The sequence below is a fragment of the Nematostella vectensis genome, chromosome 8 (genome assembly GCF_932526225.1).
Source record: "Nematostella vectensis chromosome 8, jaNemVect1.1, whole genome shotgun sequence".
Lineage (NCBI taxonomy): Eukaryota > Metazoa > Cnidaria > Anthozoa > Actiniaria > Edwardsiidae > Nematostella > Nematostella vectensis.
The window spans coordinates 6,311,802-6,331,695 of NC_064041.1; the positions used below are offsets into that span (position 1 = coordinate 6,311,802).

A 19,894-nucleotide genomic window follows, 5' to 3' on the forward strand; every position below is an offset into this window, starting at 1 on the left:
CATCATCCCTAAATAGAATTTCTTGCTGGTGTATTTGAATATTAATTCACCCGACGTTCTCGTAACTTCAACAACTTTGATGTCACTTGGAAGAACGTTGTGTGCAAGTGCTTCTCTCAAAATTTCTGCAAACATTGGCATCAAAATAGCCCCCGCGAGAAAATCGCTGATAGCAAGGTTGACAACAATGTAAACAGAGCGTTTTCTGAGATTTGCGTTGGCTGTGAATGTTATTATGGTGAGAAGGTTTGCGGTGACGATCAAGATGGCTTCCATAATGAAGGCGGTGTACCAGGCAATACGCCATACCCTCGACGGAAGGGCAAGACTAAGCTCAAAAGTCGCAGACTCGTTCATTCTACTGGCTTTTATCGCTGCAGCTGAACTTTAAGTTACAAAGGATTTATCAAAACAGGGACGTTTCAGAACAAACCCGAGTAATGTGACTACTCACAAAAGCTAAACATTGGATTGTGATGTAATGAAACCACATAAACCTTAGTTAAATAAACTCAAAATTAAACCGACCCAACAAAAATGATCTGCAAAACACCTGCGGAAATAACGGGAATTAAGAAAAGATATCGTATGCGAGTTTCTGTGCATCTACTTTTATGCTGCGCGAAATATTTGGCCAACCATCTGGAAATTCATTTTTTCATCCTTGGTGAGCCAGGGATAAGGTTCCCGGTATTGTGATTACAGACCTTTTAGAAGGAATAAAACAAAAAGGAACTCTAATGATAAAACACATTTCGTCAATATAGGGTAAGCTTCTAGATTACTTTTTAGCGATGTCGAGCCTCTAAATAAACAAATATATTTTAATTACAATTCAATATAAGGTTGATGACATTGATGACATTTTTAAAAAATGGCGGTATACTAGTTTCCAAAAAGTATATACGAACAACTGATTAAAGAAAAAGAAGAAAAAAAAAATTGAAAACAAAAGTGTGATATCTTTCCAAGAATGTTTTTGTTTTCTGATGCATATATATTTCATTTTACATAAAGATCAAAACCGTATAATAGACTTTAGCAAAATTTAATAAATAAAAAACTATATTGAGAAACTTGATCCATAATAATTTAAAATCAAAATAAACGCACGTGCGATAATAATAGAAATTAAACACAAGCTATCGCAGAGATAGGCAATTCTGTTTCTTCTATAATGGCTATACAATGGTAGATATTCATTATTCTTTTTGTACAAGAAATAGCATAATGGGTCTAAAACTGTTAGCCACAGTCAGGTGACAATGCGTAAAGCTAAGCAAGTCCAAACACCCGCCCCAGCCACTCGTTAGTTGAGCGCACAATTGTTTGCATTCTCTGTTTTTTAGCATTCTTATTCTACGTCATGCAGGACATGTATGCCTGCCTCTCGTCAGTTGTTCAGCGCACAATTACACGCAATTTCTGTGATTAATCCTTTTATTCCCTTTTACAATACAAAATATGGAAATATTTTTTTATATCTATAAAAATAGTCATGAAAACGGCGATAACGGTGTCTGTAAATGTCGATAATCACTCTTAGCGATCTGTGTTACATTTTACTTATTTCATTAATTTCTAATTTTAATTATTACAATTCTGGAATTATTACTCTTGTAACCAATCAAGAAGCTGAGGCACAAAGTATGTGATGATGATGTCAGCACCTAGAAGAAAAAGAAATTGTCCTCCCTTTTTGTCTTTCAATTGGTTACGACAATAAAGGTAATTATAATATATAGAGTGGTTTTCTTTAACCCGTGAAATAAAGTGTGATAGTCAAAGTTTAATAATCAGGAAAACACAAAAGGAAAACAATGTTCAGAACAAACCCGAGTAATGTGACTACTCACAAAAGCTAAACATTGGATTGTGATGTAATGAAACCACATAAACCTTAGTTAAATAAACTCAAAATTAAACCGACCCAACAAAAATGATCTGCAAAACACCTGCGGGTTAATGAAAATCACTCTATTGCGATGATGACAACCGTACAATGTTTTTATAACCATAAAACTGATTGCTTGATGATGATGAAGAAATGATGATGATGAAAATTTCCTGTATCGATTATGTATGTTAAAGCATCCTCGGGTATCAAGGGCTTCGAGGTCAGCGTAACGGGGCGCGAGAACGAGGCGGTGGAGGGGGAAATGGGCGCTAGTCTGGTTTCGTGTCGTTACGCTGACCTCGAAGGCCTGGGTTCCTGAGGATGATGTTGAATGAAAAAATTCTCCCTTCCCATAGTGCATTGATTAGCTACTTAGTTACTACTAAGTAACAACAAAAGCCTGAATTATCCACATAGACTAAAAATTGCGAATTTGAAGACTTTCTGTAAAAGTGATGTGGTGACGATGAAGGTGATAGAAGATTGATAGAAGATGAAGATTGATGAAATAATCAGAGGATAATGATCGATGAAGTGGATGATGATGATGACGATCACTAATGATGATGCTGCTGTTGATGATGATGATGATGATGATGATGGTGATGATGATGATGATGATGATGATGATGATGATGATGATGATGATGATGATGATGGTGATGGTGATGATGATGATGATGATGATGGTGATGATGATGATGATGATGATGATGATGATGATGATGATGATGATGATGATGATGATGATGTTGATGATGATGATGATGATGATGATGATGATGATGATGATGTTGATGATGATGATGATGAGGATGATGATGAGGATGATGACGATCACTAATGATGATGCTGCTGCTGCTGATGAGGATGATGATGATGATGATGATGACTTTGTTGGTCATGATGTGGATAATACAATAGTGATGGTAATGGTGGTTGTGAAGAAGAAGATGGGATGTTTGAGTTGATGTTGGATATAATAAAAGGGATTATGACGATGGTTTTGGTGAGTGGATGGTTTTAGTTGATGATAATGATGATCATGATGATAATGATAAAGGTGTTGATGCTGATGATAATTACGTCCAGTTACCTGCACGCCTCATGCTGACCAAACTTTCCATCACGATGTTCTTCAAGCTGAATGCTCCCGCCTGAGCACCATGGTGAAGCATTGCATACTCCCCTGAGACCTGGTTCAACAAAACGTTTTAACACTCAATACAACTAATATTTCGACACTATTTCTTTTTACAAAGGTATTACCTGGTATATAGCCAATGGTAGGTCTGGATACTGAAACAAAATAATGACCCAAAATAAGTTATAGAAACACGATGAAAGCTTAAATGGTGAAGCTAAATGATAAACAAGTCATACAAAAACTAGGTCTGCATGAGTGTGGTGGCATCAGGGAAATAAATAAGTACAGTCGAAACGAGAACAGTTGCTGACTTTACAAGGATTATATAGCCCTGGCTGGAGCAAAACCTTTACAATGCTTGAACTAAAGGAGAACTGACAAGCACCTTGTTTTTTGTATCTCGTACGATATCCAGGTACGGCATTCCTGGTTTCACCATCAACATGTCGGCTCCTTCCTGGACATCACGATCCTGGAATGAAATTTTCATTATTTAGATTTATTAACTACTCAGTTTGTGAATAGGGCTATATTTGACACTATAACTGTGAGTTAACTTTACGTATAAATAGCGGCCTGGGATTACATGTGACCCAGGGGGTTCTCTGTATCTCGGTCCTGAAATTTGACTTGTTGAACGTATGTGGGCTTACTAGAAGGTAATTTTATCAGTCTTATCATCGACATATTAGGATTTTAAATGGAAAGTGCTTAGAAACAGTAAAAAGCCGCTACATAAATACTTGTGTTTTCTACACTGTAATAAAAAAGGAAGTTGCGGCAAGTTAAGTTTGCAATCAGTTTTATTTTCCCATTGTCTATCATTTTCCAAATGCATCTCGATTGCATCTTTGGAGGTGCCAATACTGCTATTGAGCAATATACTCCCATGATTCTTAGGTTGAGCAATACCCCCTGAGATTTGTAAAGCTATATTAAGATGTCCCCCCCCCCTGTAGTAAGTACATGGCATACCACAGCTCTCATGGCTAGGCCTCTAGCTCCAGGGGGAAGCTGATAACAGCGACGATCACCAAATGCAGGGGCGCTCTTAGCAGCGTCCCTGCAAAATGACAAGAATTGTAGCAATGACCATAAGGTGAAATTCGCACATGGTTTATATAGATCAATTATTTATCTAGCAGACTTATATTTATCAGTATATATATATATATATATATATATATATATATATATATATATATATATATATATATATATATATATATATATATATATATATATATATATATATATATATATATATATATATATATATATATATATATATATATTATGTATATATTACACAACACAATCATTGTCTACAATCAGCCAGTGGGAGGGTCACCCATCCCATCTATCAGTTAAAAAAATACAGTAAATATTTCTTATAAAGGGCCTTTTAGAAATCCTGGCTAAGTCCATATGCTTTTTTTAAAATATAGTTATTACCATTATTTTTATATCAAAAAAGAAAAGGGATTCAATGCACAGACTAATATTAATCAACTGTGAACCCAACCGTATAAAAATCTTGCATGTTTCATGAAACCTAAGTCAATGTATCCCATATGCTATCACAATTGCTGATCTTCCTATAACAGCATTTTTTATTCTTTTTGGAGGCATGTCACGGTTTACCTGAAAGGTCCATAAAAGCTTGAGGCAAACTTTGCACTATAACTCAGAACAGCCACTTTGCTGCCATAACCATTCGCCGCCAGGATCTGCTTGATGGCAGCAACTCTGTTATCCATCATGTCAGATGGAGCCACAACATGACATCCTACACAGGCAGAGAACTTCAATGATAAGTAATGTCATCATGTCAGAGGGTGCCACATGACATCCTACACAGGCAGAGAACTTCGATGATAAGTAATGTCATCATGTTGTAGGGTGCCACATGACATCCTACACAGGCAGAGAACTTCAATGATAAGTAATGTCATCATGTCAGAGGGTGCCACATGACATCCTACACAGGCAGAGAACTTCAATGATAAGTAATGTCATCATGTCAGAGGGTGCCACATGACATCCTACACAGGCAGAGAACTTCAATGATAAGTAATGTCATCATGTCGTAGGGTGCCACATGACATCCTACACAGGCAGAGAACTTCAATGATAAGTAATGTCTTCATGTCAGAGGGTGCCACATGACATCCTACACAGGCAGAGAACTTCAATGATAAGTAATGTCATCATGTCAGAGGGTGCCACATGACATCCTACACAGGCAGAGAACTTCAATGATAAGTGATGTCTTCATGTCAGAGGGTGCCACATGACATCCTACACAGGCAGAGAACTTCAATGATAAGTAATGTCTTCATGTCAGAGGGTGCCACATGACATCCTACACAGGCCAGGCAGAGAACTTCAATGATAAGTAATGTCATCATGTCAGAGGGTGCCACATGACATCCTACACAGGCAGAGAACTTCAATGATAAGTAATGTCTTCATGTCAGAGGGCGCCACATGACATCCTACACAGGCAGAGAACTTCAATGATAAGTAATGTCATCATGTCAGAGGGTGCCACATGACATCCTACACAGGCAGAGAACTTCAATGATAAGTAATGTCTTCATGTCAGAGGGTGCCACATGACATCCTACACAGGCAGAGAACTTCAATGATAAGTAATGTCATCATGTCAGAGGGTGCCACGTGACATCCTACACAGGCAGAGAACTTCAATGATAAGTGATGTCATCATGTCAGAGGGTGCCACATGACATCCTACACAGGCAGAGAACTTCAATGATAAGTAATGTCATCATGTCAGAGGGTGCCACATGACATCCTACACAGGCAGAGAACTTCAATGATAAGTAATGTCATCATGTCAGAGGGTGCCACATGACATCCTACACAGGCAGAGAACTTCAATGATAAGTAATGTCTTCATGTCAGAGGGTGCCACATGACATCCTACACAGGCAGAGAACTTCAATGATAAGTAATGTCATCATGTCGTAGGGTGCCACATGACATCCTACACAGGCAGAGAACTTCAATGATAAGTAATGTCTTCATGTCAGAGGGTGCCACATGACATCCTACACAGGCAAAGAACTTCAATGATAAGTAATGTCATCATGTCAGAGGGTGCCACATGACATCCTACACAGGCAGAGAACTTCAATGATAAGTAATGTCATCATGTCAGAGGGTGCCACATGACATCCTACACAGGCAGAGAACTTCAATGATAAGTTATGTCTTCATGTCAGAGGGTGCCACATGACATCCTACACAGGCAGAGAACTTCAATGATAAGTAATGTCATCATGTCGTAGGGTGCCACATGACATCCTACACAGGCAGAGAACTTCAATGATAAGTAATGTAATCATGTCAGAGGGTGCCACATGACATCCTACACAGGCAGAGAACTTCAATGATAAGTCATGTCATCACGTCAGACAGGTGATAACATGACTTCCTATACAGGCAGATAACTTTTTTGATAAGTTTAAGTACATCAGACCAACAGTGGGGCAAGCAGACCATGAAAAATGAGATAGCTATTAACCAAAACAACAACTTGAAGGCTTGTAATCTTCACTTGAGTGGTCTCCTCCACAACTGGGAGATGAAACAGATGAATGGCCAAACAGGTAGACGTGTGTAAAGAGAGAAAAAAAGACACAAACAGGCAAGTACCAAGGAATTGCTGAGGGATAAGGGGTGGACAAGTGGTATCATATGGTAAAGGATAGTATTTGACAATCCTTCAATAGGAAATGACCCATTTTTTTGAGGGCAATAGGGGTGGACCCCCAGTGTATCATCCACCTGCATTAACAGTAAACAAGAATCACCACAGACCAAGGAGGTTTGTTTGCCAGACAGGGAGTTGGCTAGAAGCTGTCATACATGTTATTGATGGGCTAACTGCCAAATTGAATCGGACATGACAAAAAAGTTTGGTTTGCCCTTACCTGCCTTAGCATACGCCAGTGCAATCTGAGCCAGCCGTTGGATGCTCTGTCCATTGTGTAAAGAGCCATCAGCATTTAGAATACCTGTGGAGATGTACAAGTCAGTGGTTAGGATAATAACTATTTGAAGAGTTATGGCATAATGGTGATAAGGGTTAAATGTTGGCTGATGAATAGATAATGATTGCAATGGTAATGATGATGATGGTGATGATGATGGTGGTGATTGTGGTGATGGTGATGATGATGGTGATGGTGATGATGATGGTGGTGATAGCGATGATGATGATGATGATGGTGGTGATGGTGATGATGGTGGTGATGGTGATGACAATGGGGATGATAATGGTGATGGTGACAATGATGATGATGGTGATGGTGATGAGGGTGGTGATGGTGATGACGATGGTGATGATGGTGGTTATGGTGATGACGATGGTGATGGGGATGGTGATGAGGATGATGATAATGGTGATGGTGATGGGGATGGTGGTGATGGTGATGATGATGGTTGTGATGATGATGATGGTGACGAGGGTGGTGATGGGGATGGGGATGTTGATGGCGATGACGATGGTGGTTATGGTGATGATGATGGTGATGGGGATGGTGATGATAATGGTGATGATGAGGATGATGATAATGGTGATGGTGATGGTGATGGTGGTGGTGATGGTGATGATGATGATGATGGTTGTGAAGTGGTTGGTGATAAGGATGATGATGGTGGTGATGACATGACAGTGATGAGGACGATTTTGATCATGACAATGACAAAAAGATTGGTAATGAAATGATATAATGATGATGATGATGACAATACAAATGTTGTTTCTTTCTACATACCACAGTGCCCATGGTCAGTAAATGGACAAAGACAAACATCACAAATTATCAATAGATCTGGGAAAAGTGAATGCAGTTTCTTTATCCCAAGGATTGTAGGGCACAAATCAGAGTCAGCATTGGATGCATTACCGTCCTGTTAATACAAAAACAGTAACAGTGTGTTTAAGAATAAGTCTCCAAATCATTTTCATATGGTTAAAGCTAATAAAATAATAACTAAATATTATAAACCCTAAGAACCCATAAAAAAATCAATTATACGGAGGGGTGAATTAGAGCTTAGACCCACAATTTTATCTTCCTCCTCGCTATATATATTTGGCACCCCTCTGTCTTCAGGAAGAACAGATCCCTATTTATGTATTAACATATGTACAAAAAATCTTTAACCTTTTAAGGAATCAGCTCCATACCTTCTCAAGTTTCGATATGACACCAAACACTAGAACACTTGATAAGCCCTTGTCCACCAAAGGTTTTACAACTTTTTCCAAATTGTTGATACCAACTCTACACAAGAATTAAGCAATATGTTTATCAAATTTGTTGGGAATTTGCTGAGAGTATGGGCAAGAGAAAAGGTACTTGTGTTTCTTTATAAACTTACAGCTTATAACAATCGTCTTTTTCAAGATGTTTTTAGAATAAAGGTTTGTTATGCACATAACTTCCCCTACCCCTGGCTACTTCACCCACCTGGTCACAATGATCATACCTGGCAATTTTCCTTTTTTTTTTTTCAGGAGACTCCCGGTTTTTAGCCTTTGTCTCCTATCAAAAAAATACTAAACTTCCTATGCATTTACTGTAATCTCACAGGAAAATTCATCAAGAATTTCTTATACATTTCTAATAGTATTTGAAGCACTAGTTTTGGGGGCCATCAAGGGTGGCAAGTATGCATGATAGATGCTTTCTTTCCAATAGATCTGAGTAATGTACACTCGATCTGCATGCCTTTTTATGGAAGTTCCGCCTCCCCAGGGCCACTTTACCTAGCTTGTCCAGGCAAACTAGCAATATGCTCCAGGCCATCAGGGTCGTCCCTTGGAGAGGAAGACAAAGATGAGATATTTAACCAATATCACATGCATACACATAGCACATAAAAGAGATTTGGTTTTATTTTTACCTATCTTCGTCTAATGCAACAATTTTTATGTGAAATCCAGATTGCAGCAATATACTTCGTAATCAATATCTAAGTTTACTTCATAAGAAAATTAACTAAAATATCCTTACACGAAGTACTTATCTGTGATCTGGTATCCTGCCGCGCTAAAACGGAATCACGAAAGTTTCCGCCAAAAAAAAAATAATAATAACTTACGATATAAATAATGGGTAGATAAGGTTATGAGGAGTCAGGCTGGTGTTTGTGGATTGCCATTGTCGCGTCACGGCGTGTTGAAAGCCACTTTTGAGCGCTGCGCCAAATGAGAAACTCATCTTCTCTGCGGCGGATCTCTCCCAGGTAGACGCGCCCGCGGGATTACCCTTAGCGGATACCAGCTAAGAGCATGCGCAACAGAGATCCGTGAGGTACTGGGTTCTAATATTCGATAGACGAAAGAAACTTTGTGTGAAAAAGTCAAAGTTGTCTGATATTTTATTTAATTCTTTGTTAACTGTACCTCTTACGCCGACATAGGTGAGTAATAACTGTCATGTTTATTTTATTAACGGCTTGAGCGTCTCCTTCGTGAAAACGTCTACCAGACGTATTTAACTGATGTGAAAATGGCCATTTTTCAGTGTCGAAAATTCGTTGACTGATTCTTTGGTGTCACGTGGAACTAAGATGATTGAGATCACATGTAATGATCGACTGGGTAAAAAGGTCCGAGTTAAGTGCAAGTATCCTTTTCAATAAACCTATATTCTAAACTAATACTTGATCATTAATAATACTGATTGCAGTCGTTACTGTATGTCTCAGAGAAGCAGCATGCATCGGGCTATGATGGGGGGAGGGAAAGGCACTATACTGAACTATGCATGATGGGGGGAGGGAAAGGCACTATACTGAACTATGTATCAAGAAAGTATTAGCAGCGGCGTAGCCAGGATTTTTAACAGGAGGGGGCCCAAAAAGCCCTTTCAAGGCATTTTCTCCGGTATATTAGAAAATGTCTTATACACTTACTGAATTTTTGGCTGCTAAAAGGGGGCCCAGGCCCCCTGGGCCACCACCCTGGCTACGCCCCGGATAAGGGACATAGCCATGCCATAATTTTGAAAATATTGGGGGGACACATGCCCCCAGCGGTGCCCTACCCCCTGCTACGGCCTTGCATTTTTAATCATTATCATTTGTACTTTAAACACAACTCGATACTAGACTGTCATTTGGGATTTCTGTGTGCGACATGGGAGCTAAATGAAACCCTTTTTATCCCTCTTATTATAATTATGAAATCATTAGAAAACCATAGATTAGTGGTCACACTAATGCTCTATACAAGCTAGGGACATCGGAAGAGGTTTAGTGCTGTTTTTAAGCTTGCAATCTTATACTGATAACAATCCCATTACAAACTGTAATGATAATATCCCCTCGACATCATCATACTGCAAATATACAAATTTTTAGATGTTATAGAAATAGAAAATTGAAAACAGTATAGTACCTCTGGTTAATGCAATTTTCAACATGCAGTGAACTCTGTAATTTTACAACTGATAAATTGCTCTCTGGCTTCCATCATTGCAGAAAGGGTTGGCGTATTGGAAACCATTCCAGTGCTTGCCAGTAAAAATGCTTCAAGGATTTTTTTTATGAAGAAAGCCAGAAGGGGATTTGGCAGTTGGAAATCATTGAGCTCTCAGGATATTGAAAACAGCATACAAGAGAGGTCAGGTGTAATCGTCCTATCGTCTATTAGCTGCTATCCCTTAGGGCACAGGGCATTTACGGACTTTTTCTGCTTCTACTATTCCCCAGAGGGCCTCATGCTACTAGATAATCACATCCAAACAACAATAACATCCTAATAAAAAATACTTCAGTTAAAACCTCAGAGTTGTCTTCCCATGTAGAAAAAAAAAATGTTTTATTCCTTAACCGAAATTAGTCCAGATGACACAATAGGAGACCTGAAGAAACTAGTTGCAGCCCAGACTGGAACAAAGTGGGAAAGAATAGTATTAAAAAAATGGTAATTATTGTAACTATGATAACAACAAATATATACTGTATCCCTTGTAAACAAAATGTTTTGCTTTTATAAAGTAAGGTATGCTTATTTTCACCATGGGGTAGCTTTTATGCTAGATTAATTTGTTTTGTTGTATCACGATTTTGTCATACACTATTTTCCCAGATTTTATTTTATGATTCTGGGATTTCTGTATTAATTTCCCTGAATTTCTTATCCTTTTATAATTAATCACCCTTAATTTCCTAGATTCATTTTTTCTCAGAATATCTCAGCATAACAATAGTTTGTATCTTACTTGATTTATTTCTCTGAACAAAATCAATGTTGGTGTGTTTGTAAATAGATCAGTATAATTGCAGGTATACCATCTTCAAAGACCACATCACGCTACAAGACTGTATCCTTCATCAAAACAGAAATTATGTAATTTTGAAATAATAACAGTATTCCCTTTGATTGCTATCCTTGGACAATTGTATAAAAAAGTTAGTCTTTATGCACGGCAAAAAACACTTTTTATCAAGGGCCCCAGACTTTTATGAATTAAAGCAACATTGTCAAAAGAATCTATTAGAATTCATGCTATCTAACAGGCCATCTTCTCTAAATTATCAGTCACATCCTCATAGAAACTTCCAACAGACACAGTGCACTTATAATTTTGAAAATCATCTGAGATTGCTTCGTAACGACCACAAGCAATCTGGTGACATTGCTGCTTTAAGCACAAATATCTTTCCCAAGTTTTCAATACTAATCTGCGCTTGAATTGGTGTAGTTTGCCTTAACTCTATTCTCAGATGAAATTAATGATGGCATGAACCTTGAGCTTTATTACAAGTAAATTATATATAGAACACAAGGAAGAGTCATTAGAAAGGGAATATGTGGATGTGTAGTTCACATGTAGCTCACAAAAACAAAGGAATGAATGTTTTAAACATTTACTAGCAATTCCTGTTATAAGTGCAAACAGTACAAATTTTATTTTAATTAATTAGTTTTGTTTATATTGTACATGGCACAGTTAACAGGGACATCATCCGTGTATAAAGCTACAATGACCTATGCTGTAATTCAGTGAAAAGATTTAATTTTCAAGAAATCAGATAAACACCCATTTCCAGTAAAATTATGCTCGTCTTGATCAAAATGAATTGTAATAGTTTCTGGCATTTACTCACAGGTAGCCCAGGCTCTGTCAATAAGTAATTTGAAGTGACTTCTCCCATGGCATGACTTCTCACAAGGGACGCCTGATCACCAACTTAACAATGGGTCGGTACTCCGATTGGCCAACGGAAACAAAGTGCCTGTCAAATCGGTTCCCTTTGGAGAAGTCATGCATGATTTACGTCGACGATCTAGACGGGACGCAGATACTTGGAGGTTGTTGAAGTCAATTCAAGCGACGATTTGAGCTTGAAAACTCTGAGAATTGGTTAATATTATGAGCTAATGTAATTTGAAATTTATCGGGCGATAGGCTCCCGTAGTTCAAATCTTTGTGCGTTGCGTATTTTTTCGAGAACCAAGCGAGTTCCAAGAGTTACGTTGCTCTTGGAATGTCGGCCCAAATGGCTTAAACTTCACCCAGACCATATTTAAGACTCCACTGTCAGGTCAGAATATTTTTGAGAGTTTTACGATTTTATTTCGTAGTAAGGTGAACAATCACATATGTTTACTGTAAACCATGACACACACAACATAACATGAACCACAATAATTTGTTCATACACACAGTGAGCTTGGGGTACCTGTTGTCAGATCAAATTACTCATTGACAGAGCCTGGGCTATCTGTGATTTACTTTGATAGTTTTGGTTGAAAAAATTCTTATACATATTTTAGACATCTATGTAAATATACACTCTGTAGTACAGCTGTTTTCATTTCTTTTAGTATTAAAATCTGGCTTGTAAGGCTAAGTTCAAACGTCGTATTATCCATGAGCCGTATTCGCAGTTAGTTGGAAATGTTTTGTTTTCGAATATGGAATCCTGTGCTAGCACTTTTGTCCCAACACAATTCAACCTTTGCACCAGAGGATTACCAATATTCAGGAAAACGGAACATTTCCAAATAACCCCGAATGAGAGTAAGCTAGCAGGCTTAAGGTACTTAAATGGCAGCATTCCTTTGGGGTGCTTGTAGTGTAGAGGTTAACATTGCATTTGGTATTGTATACTGGAGGTCATCAAGAAGTGGTGGTTGTTGCGTAGTGATGATTGTTGTGTAGTGGTTGCTGTGCAGTGGTAGTTGTTGTGTGGTGATGATTGTTGTGTAGTGGTGGTTGTGTTGTGGTAGCTGTTGTGTAGCAGTTGTTGTGTAGTGGTAGTTGTTGCGTTGTGATGATTGTTGTGTAGTGGTAGTTGTTGTGTGGTGATGATTGTTGTGTAGTGGTTGCTGTGTAGTGGTAGTTGTTATGTAGTGACGATTGTTGTGTAGTAGTTGTTGTGTAGTGATTATTGTTGTATAGTGGTAGTTGTTTTGTAGTGATGATTGTTGTGTATTGGTTGTTATGTAGTGGTGGTAGTTGTGTAGCGGTGGTTGACGTGTAGTGATGATTGTTGTGTAGTGGTGGTAGTTGTGTGGCGGTGGTTGTTGTGTATTGATGTGGAGAGGTAGTTGATCCAATGAGAAGGTAGAGATTTGATTCCAGAGAAAAATCCCACCGTCCCCTATCTTTTGCTGCTAATGTCTTTTGTTTGTATTTTTTCTTCTCTCCTCAAGTGAGGAAAACAACCGGGAACTTCATTCAAATGAAGTTGCTACAAATGTGTATCATAGCAACAACCTCCCAACGTGACGTCACCAATGACTTCAAATGACCCCTAGCAACCAATCAAAACAAAATCCTGAAGCTCCCATTCTCCATATAACGTCAGTCATCTGTCTGGCTAAAATTACAGGAAAGTCACCCGTATAATTCAGAAAAATTCCCCGCGGGCAAAAATGTTATCTTAATCGCTAGCAGACTTTGTCCAGTGTAGGGATCAGCGCGCTGTTAACATGCAGTGATAAAGCCCAGAGTACACACTATGGCGGAATGCTACAGATGAACTGGGCTATTAGGTAAGTTTATTTATCGGTAAATTATTATAGCATTATTCCAACAACACAGCGCGACACAAAAAAAAAGCGCTATAAAAAGTGCTCCAAAATAATACAAAAAGTACTCACATTAAGCTTATGTTAACATATTCTCAATTACTTTCTGGGATATTCTTTTAGTGTTTTCACTTTTCGAGCGCACACATGTCTAAAAATTTGAAAAGTATGTATTTATCTTAATACTATTTAGTTAATTTTTGGTCACCGTACCCCTAAACACATTAAAGCATTTACATTTTGTTTCTCTAGTATCTTAGCCTGGAATTCGAAATTGGCCTCTGCGCATTTGGAAAAGAAAAAAATTCGTGTCGCGGTGTTGCGACAAGCAAAAAGCATCTCGGATCAAAGCTTTTACTCATTTCCATATATTTTGCATGAATAACTTTAATCTGCTAATTGAGATAACTACACTTTTTTATAAGAACCTTTTTAATAAGAACGTCCAGCCTAAGATTTCACCAAATTTTAAGAACATGCTAAGAACATCCCGAGGCTCAGTCAAAGCGAAATACAGTTTTTTTGTGTGATCTGGTGATGTGTTCTAAAATACAGAATCAAATGTTTTCATTGATAACAACCTTAAATATTATTGCTACTGAACATTTATGTAATTCTCTTTTAATGTTTCATTTGGTATTAATTAAATTTTTATATAGAGAGAGATTTCACAAAAGAGATTTCACCAAATTTTAAGAACATGCTTAGACTATGTCGAAGCGAAGTACATTATTGTTTAGTGTGATGTGTTTTTAAATACAGACGTTCTTATAAAAAAAGAGCGCCAATACCCAAGTCTACATCCCTGCGCTAGAAAACTCTAGAACACAATATAAAAACAAATTAGTACATCTTTTCAAAAGCTGATTTAGTGAACATATTAATGTATATATTAATTGCTGGGGACCCATCTTAGCGGGTTCCCCGTAATTAGTAAGGGGCACTGTTTAGACAGTTGAAGCACTCTCCATAGAGACGCTCCACCACTTAGAAAGGTCGTAAACTTTGCGATAAGTTTACGACGTCTTAAAAGAAAAGACACGTTCCCGTCGCCGATTGAGTTGCCTTATAATATTATCGCTAAGGTGACGATTTAACTGTCTTACTATCTCTTTATCCCAGTAAACTTCATGGGTAACCAACAAGACAAGCTTGGGAAATTTCTAGAGGGTCAGAAGACTTGATGATTCAGAGATTTGATGAGCGGTAGTACTTTTGAATCCTCTCCTTGTTCCTCAATTGGTTAATCTCTTGATCTGTTTATCGCTTTTGTATTGTCTTTATTTTCAAGGTTTGTAATACTGTGAAACAGTGTGTTCTTATCATCAAAGAACGAGGAACCAAACCGATGAAATCCAGGTTTGTAGTCAAAACAGCAAAGATATAAACATTTTAATTTTCTCGACTCTTATACCGATTTCCTTGTAATTGTTATTTCTTTTTATATTTAGTACAGTATCATAGAAGTTAAAGGACGTGATGAATATTCCTGTATCAGTTCATTTGATCTTATTTTACTTAGGTTTATTTAATTATATCGGAATGCCAATAAAAGTAAACAAAGTGTCAAAAGCCTGAAAAGCTCGTTAAGAGCAGAGGTAGCTCTCGAATTACCTCCTAACACTATTAGACAATCACACGTAACAAATAACTAGTTAGTACTAATTAGTAACAACTAGTCTTACAACCGTGTAGATAGGAAAAAAATATCTCAACGCGGAAAATAGACTCAGCGGGAGCAACATTAAACATTAGCGGACCAACAAACGGAAGAACGGAGAGATGGACAGTAGACAGACAGACATGCTTAGACGAACGGCAAGAGAGACAAACAAACGGACGGAAATCCAGGCAGATAGATAGGCTGACCGGGCGGACGGACGGAAAAAGCGGACAGGTGGATGAAGGCGGTCCGACGCGTCCGTAAATAGATGACCGACTGCTTTTTTTTTGTTGTTTCAGCTCCTCGCTAAATCAAGATAAGGCTACTACCTCTTGTTCACCCGGTTACTCATTGTCGCACATAAACCTGGAAACCTGGTGGCACGCCAACACACATATGCAAACCTGTTAACATTATTCATCGCACCAGCGAGGCCGCCCACAGGAAAACTCTTCCAACCGTCGAGCCAGTAAACACGCCTACACGGCGGACTCTTCTATCCGTCGCGCCAGTGAACCGTCTACACGACAGACTCTTCTATCCGTCCCGCTAGTGAACCGTCTACACGACGGCGGACTCTTCCATCCGTCCCGCCAGTGAAAACGTCTACACGGCAGACTCTTCTATCTGTCGCTCCAGTAAACACGTCTACACGGCAGACTCTTCCATCCGTCGCGTCAGTAAACACGTCTACACGGCAGACTCTTCTATCTGTCGCTCCAGTGAACCGTCTACACGACGGCGGACTCTTCCATCCGTCCCGCCAGTGAACACGTCTACACGGCAGACTCTTCTATCTGTCGCTCCAGTAAACACGTCTACACGGCAGACTCTTCCATCCGTCGCGTCAGTAAACACGTCTACACGGCAGACTCTTCTATCTGTCGCTCCAGTAAACACGTCTACACGGCAGACTCTTCCATCCATCGCGTCAGTAAACACGTCTACACGGCAGGCTCTTCTATCTGTCGCTCCAGTGAACCGTCTACACGACGGCGGACTCTTCTATCCGTCGCGCCAGTGAACACGTCTACGGCGGCGGATTTTTCTATCCGTCGCGCCAATAAACCCGTCTACCAGTCTCTTTTATCCGTCGCGCCGGTGAACTCGTCTTCACGGTTCCATTTATCGTACCTAGATAATTAGCGCTATGGACACTTCTATGCATCGCACAAGTGACCCTATTTGCTCGATGGACTCATCTATTTATCGAACTAGTGAACCTTGCAACGGTTTAGATGTTCCGAAACATCCCACAATTGAACACATTCACACGATGGATGACACCATAGTTTCCGTGGATGGACCTTCTGACAGCGAAGACACCTCCAAACGTGAAGAAAATTACTCCGTTGAAACGTTTAAAACGCCTTCATGCAACGAAAGCAATTCGGTTAAAACGATAGTCACAGCTATACATTACTCGAGCGGGTCTGTTAGAATGATGAGCAGGGCTGGTCTCGCCACAAATGAGACTAATCTGACGACCGACACACCTATATACCGCATAAGTGAGCGTGACTCTGCTAATCACGGTAGTGCGGACACTATTGCTAACACCACTATGGAAAATATTGGCAGTGCGGACATCACTGCTAACACGACTATCGAGCATTTTGGCAGTGCGGACACGGCTAGTCACAACACAAACGAAGATATTGGCAGTGCGGACAGGGCTAGTCACATTACAAGCGAGTATATTGGCAGTACGGACACAGCTAGTCACATTACAATCGAGCATATTGGCAGTGCGGACACGGCTAGTCACATTACAAGCGAGCATATTGGCAGTGCGGACACGGCTAGCCACATTACAAGCGAGCATATTGGCAGTGCGGACACGGCTAGTCACATTACAAGCGAGCATATTGGCAGTGCGGACACGGCTAGCCACATTACAAGCGAGCATATTGGCAGTGCGGACACGGCTAGTCACATTACAAGCGAGCATATTGGCAGTGCGGACACGGCTAGCCACATTACAAGCGAGCATATTGGCAGTGCGGACACGGCTAGTCACATTACAAGCGAGCATATTGGCAGTGCGGACACGGCTAGTCACATTACAAGCGAGTATATTGGCACTACGGACAAGCTTCTTTTAGTCCCAAAACACACAAAGAAACACCGTGTAACCCCAGCAACGCTGTCCCCTAAAAAAACCAAGAAACAAAGCAACATTACAAGCCCGCCAGTTGCATACAATCTGTACGTAGCCGGAAGAAACAAAGTTGGCGCAAAAGGCTTCTCAAAGCGATCGGTAATACGTCCGTGGTACGACTTAAGGGGGAAAAGACTCGTGGTAAAATTAGCTCTTTTGATTGCTTACGTATTGGTGATCATCGTTACCACCCCGTTTCTTGTCATTGCTCTAATGATTTGCTGTGTGAGCTATTTTACTCCAGACGATGAAGAGGTAGTTGCGGCTATGAGAAAAAAGACACCAGGAAAGGCTCCCGTTTGAATTAGAATTATTAAGCCCCATGAAAACAGCCCAAACATGAGTCAGCATTGCTGGCGATGCCCGCTTGACTGATAATAGGGCGCGCGTTTTAGCAAGGGCGACGGCAAAGAGAACCAGACGGCAGAAAACAATAGAAAATTCATGACGTAAAAACACAAAAAGTTTTAAAGAATGTCAATCAACCACTCCTGTGCTATTGTTTCTCATTGAAAATACAGCGGTTTATTCGCGAGGAAATTCCAAAATAACAATCTACGAATGAAGTTTGATATGTTATTGACGATATTTGATGGAAAATATCTTGGTTTCTTGCTTGGATTAGCCGATAGATGTGGATGCTTTGTGTGACTCGCCATTGAGCAGGAGCATAGAATGGCGGCGTGATAAGCCTTTAATGTCTGTCGAGGAAGGTGCGACTATTTTGGAACTATCTTTTCATTGCAGAAACAAGCTTAGAATTAAGCGCTTCTAGCGAGGTACTTTTTTCGGTCGCATTTTCCTAGCCGTCGCCCATGCTAAGACTCTAGACATCACGATTTAAGTTGTATGCGACACTTCTACAACTCGAGTCGTAGAGGGAGAATCAACGCTGTTTGGCAGAGTAGTAAGAGAGGCGGGCAAAGATGTCTGAAAGAAGAGAGGTGTGTTATACAGAAAAAAGTCTTCAAGAAAGGTCACTCACTTATATAGTCAGAGGGGAGGGACTAATTGGACAAGGCAGGATAGAGAGAGATATAAAAAAATCGGGCGAACAACTTCACTTGTCAATATGGGTATACTAGCAGCGATAGCTATATGCTGAGTCATCAATGAAGGGTTTTCAAGCCTTTTGTCCACACTAACACGGATTCAAAAGTATACGGATTCGTTTCGCCGAAAACGCAACATTTGATTCGCGTCCACACTATCGTTTTCGCAGCGTCTTCACCTGGATCCAGCCGTCCACACTAACGGACCAAAGTATACGGATTCATTTTCACTTTCGATAGCGTTTTCAAAAGTATCCGGATTCGCTGGATCCAGTGCGCGTGTTAGTGTGGACGGTAGGCCTAAACGTATCAAAGTATACGGATCCAAACTAATCCGTGTTAGTGTGGACGGTAGGCCTAAACGTATCAAAAAGTATACGGATCCAAACTAATCCGTGTTAGTGTGGATGGAAGGCCTAAACGTATCAAAGTATACAGATCCAAACTAATCCGTGTTAGTGTGGACGGTAGGCCTAAACGTATCAAAGTATACGGATCCAAACTAATCCGTGTTAGTGTGGACGGTAGGCCTTAACGTATCAAAAAGTATACGGATCCAAACTAATCCGTGTTAGTGTGGACGGAAGGCCTAAACGTATCAAAGTATACGGATTCAAACTAATCCGTGTTAGTGTGGACGGTAGGCCTAAACGTATCAAAGTATACGGATCCAAACTAATCCGTGTTAGTGTGGACGGTAGGCCTAAACGTATCAAAAAGTATACGGATCCAAACTAATCCGTGTTAGTGTGGACGGCCCCTTAAGCGTAGCATAGTACATGATGCGTGACTCATGTTGACGAACGCGTGTGATACAAAGGGAAGAAGACAGGAAATGTGCGTAACAGTGAAAAGGGGTTACTCGCACTCTACGATTGATGGGTAAACTTT

General features: G+C 39.7%; 2 protein-coding genes and 1 long non-coding RNA gene across 3 annotated transcripts; 2 read left to right on the plus strand and 1 right to left on the minus strand.

Moving 5' to 3' along the window:
* Positions 1 to 1,422: 1,422 nt before the first annotated feature.
* On the minus strand, positions 1,423 to 9,349 carry LOC5507237 (delta-aminolevulinic acid dehydratase-like). The gene is made up of 11 exons (XM_048731256.1): positions 9,183 to 9,349; positions 8,848 to 8,898; positions 8,266 to 8,362; positions 7,850 to 7,985; positions 7,004 to 7,087; positions 4,689 to 4,833; positions 4,020 to 4,107; positions 3,430 to 3,516; positions 3,167 to 3,196; positions 2,994 to 3,093; positions 1,423 to 1,670 (listed from the first exon to the last, which is right to left on the minus strand). The coding sequence occupies exons 1-11, from the start codon at positions 9,299 to 9,301 to the stop codon at positions 1,612 to 1,614; spliced, it is 996 nt and encodes a 331-aa protein (XP_048587213.1). The 5' UTR covers positions 9,302 to 9,349; the 3' UTR covers positions 1,423 to 1,611.
* A 14-nt stretch (positions 9,350 to 9,363) lies between these two features.
* Positions 9,364 to 11,933, plus strand: LOC5507236. Its single transcript, XR_007312509.1, has 5 exons — positions 9,364 to 9,503; positions 9,608 to 9,709; positions 10,932 to 11,010; positions 11,373 to 11,410; positions 11,814 to 11,933. It is a non-coding gene; the product is annotated as an uncharacterized LOC5507236 (long non-coding RNA).
* A 3,173-nt stretch (positions 11,934 to 15,106) lies between these two features.
* LOC116614605 (sialidase-like) lies at positions 15,107 to 18,905 on the plus strand. Its single transcript, XM_048731257.1, has 3 exons — positions 15,107 to 15,333; positions 15,419 to 15,486; positions 16,090 to 18,905. The coding sequence occupies exon 3, from the start codon at positions 16,941 to 16,943 to the stop codon at positions 18,252 to 18,254; it is 1,314 nt and encodes a 437-aa protein (XP_048587214.1). The 5' UTR covers positions 15,107 to 15,333; positions 15,419 to 15,486; positions 16,090 to 16,940; the 3' UTR covers positions 18,255 to 18,905.
* Positions 18,906 to 19,894: the final 989 nt, after the last annotated feature.

What these genes read in the sequence shown, in the direction of transcription:
- LOC5507237 (XM_048731256.1), bottom strand. Translation starts at nt 9,301, where the DNA reads ATGAGTTTCTCATTTGGCGCAGCGCTCAAAAGTGGCTTTCAACACGCC. An exon ending in TCATATCGAAACTTGAGAAG is followed by an intron (nt 7,986 to 8,265) that starts GTATGGAGCTGA and finishes TTGTATTAACAG; the next exon opens with GACGGTAATGCATCCAATGC. An exon ending in TACGAGATACAAAAAACAAG is followed by an intron (nt 3,197 to 3,429) that starts GTGCTTGTCAGT and finishes ATTTTGTTTCAG; the next exon opens with TATCCAGACCTACCATTGGC.
- LOC116614605 (XM_048731257.1), top strand. Translation starts at nt 16,941, where the DNA reads ATGGACACTTCTATGCATCGCACAAGTGACCCTATTTGCTCGATGGAC.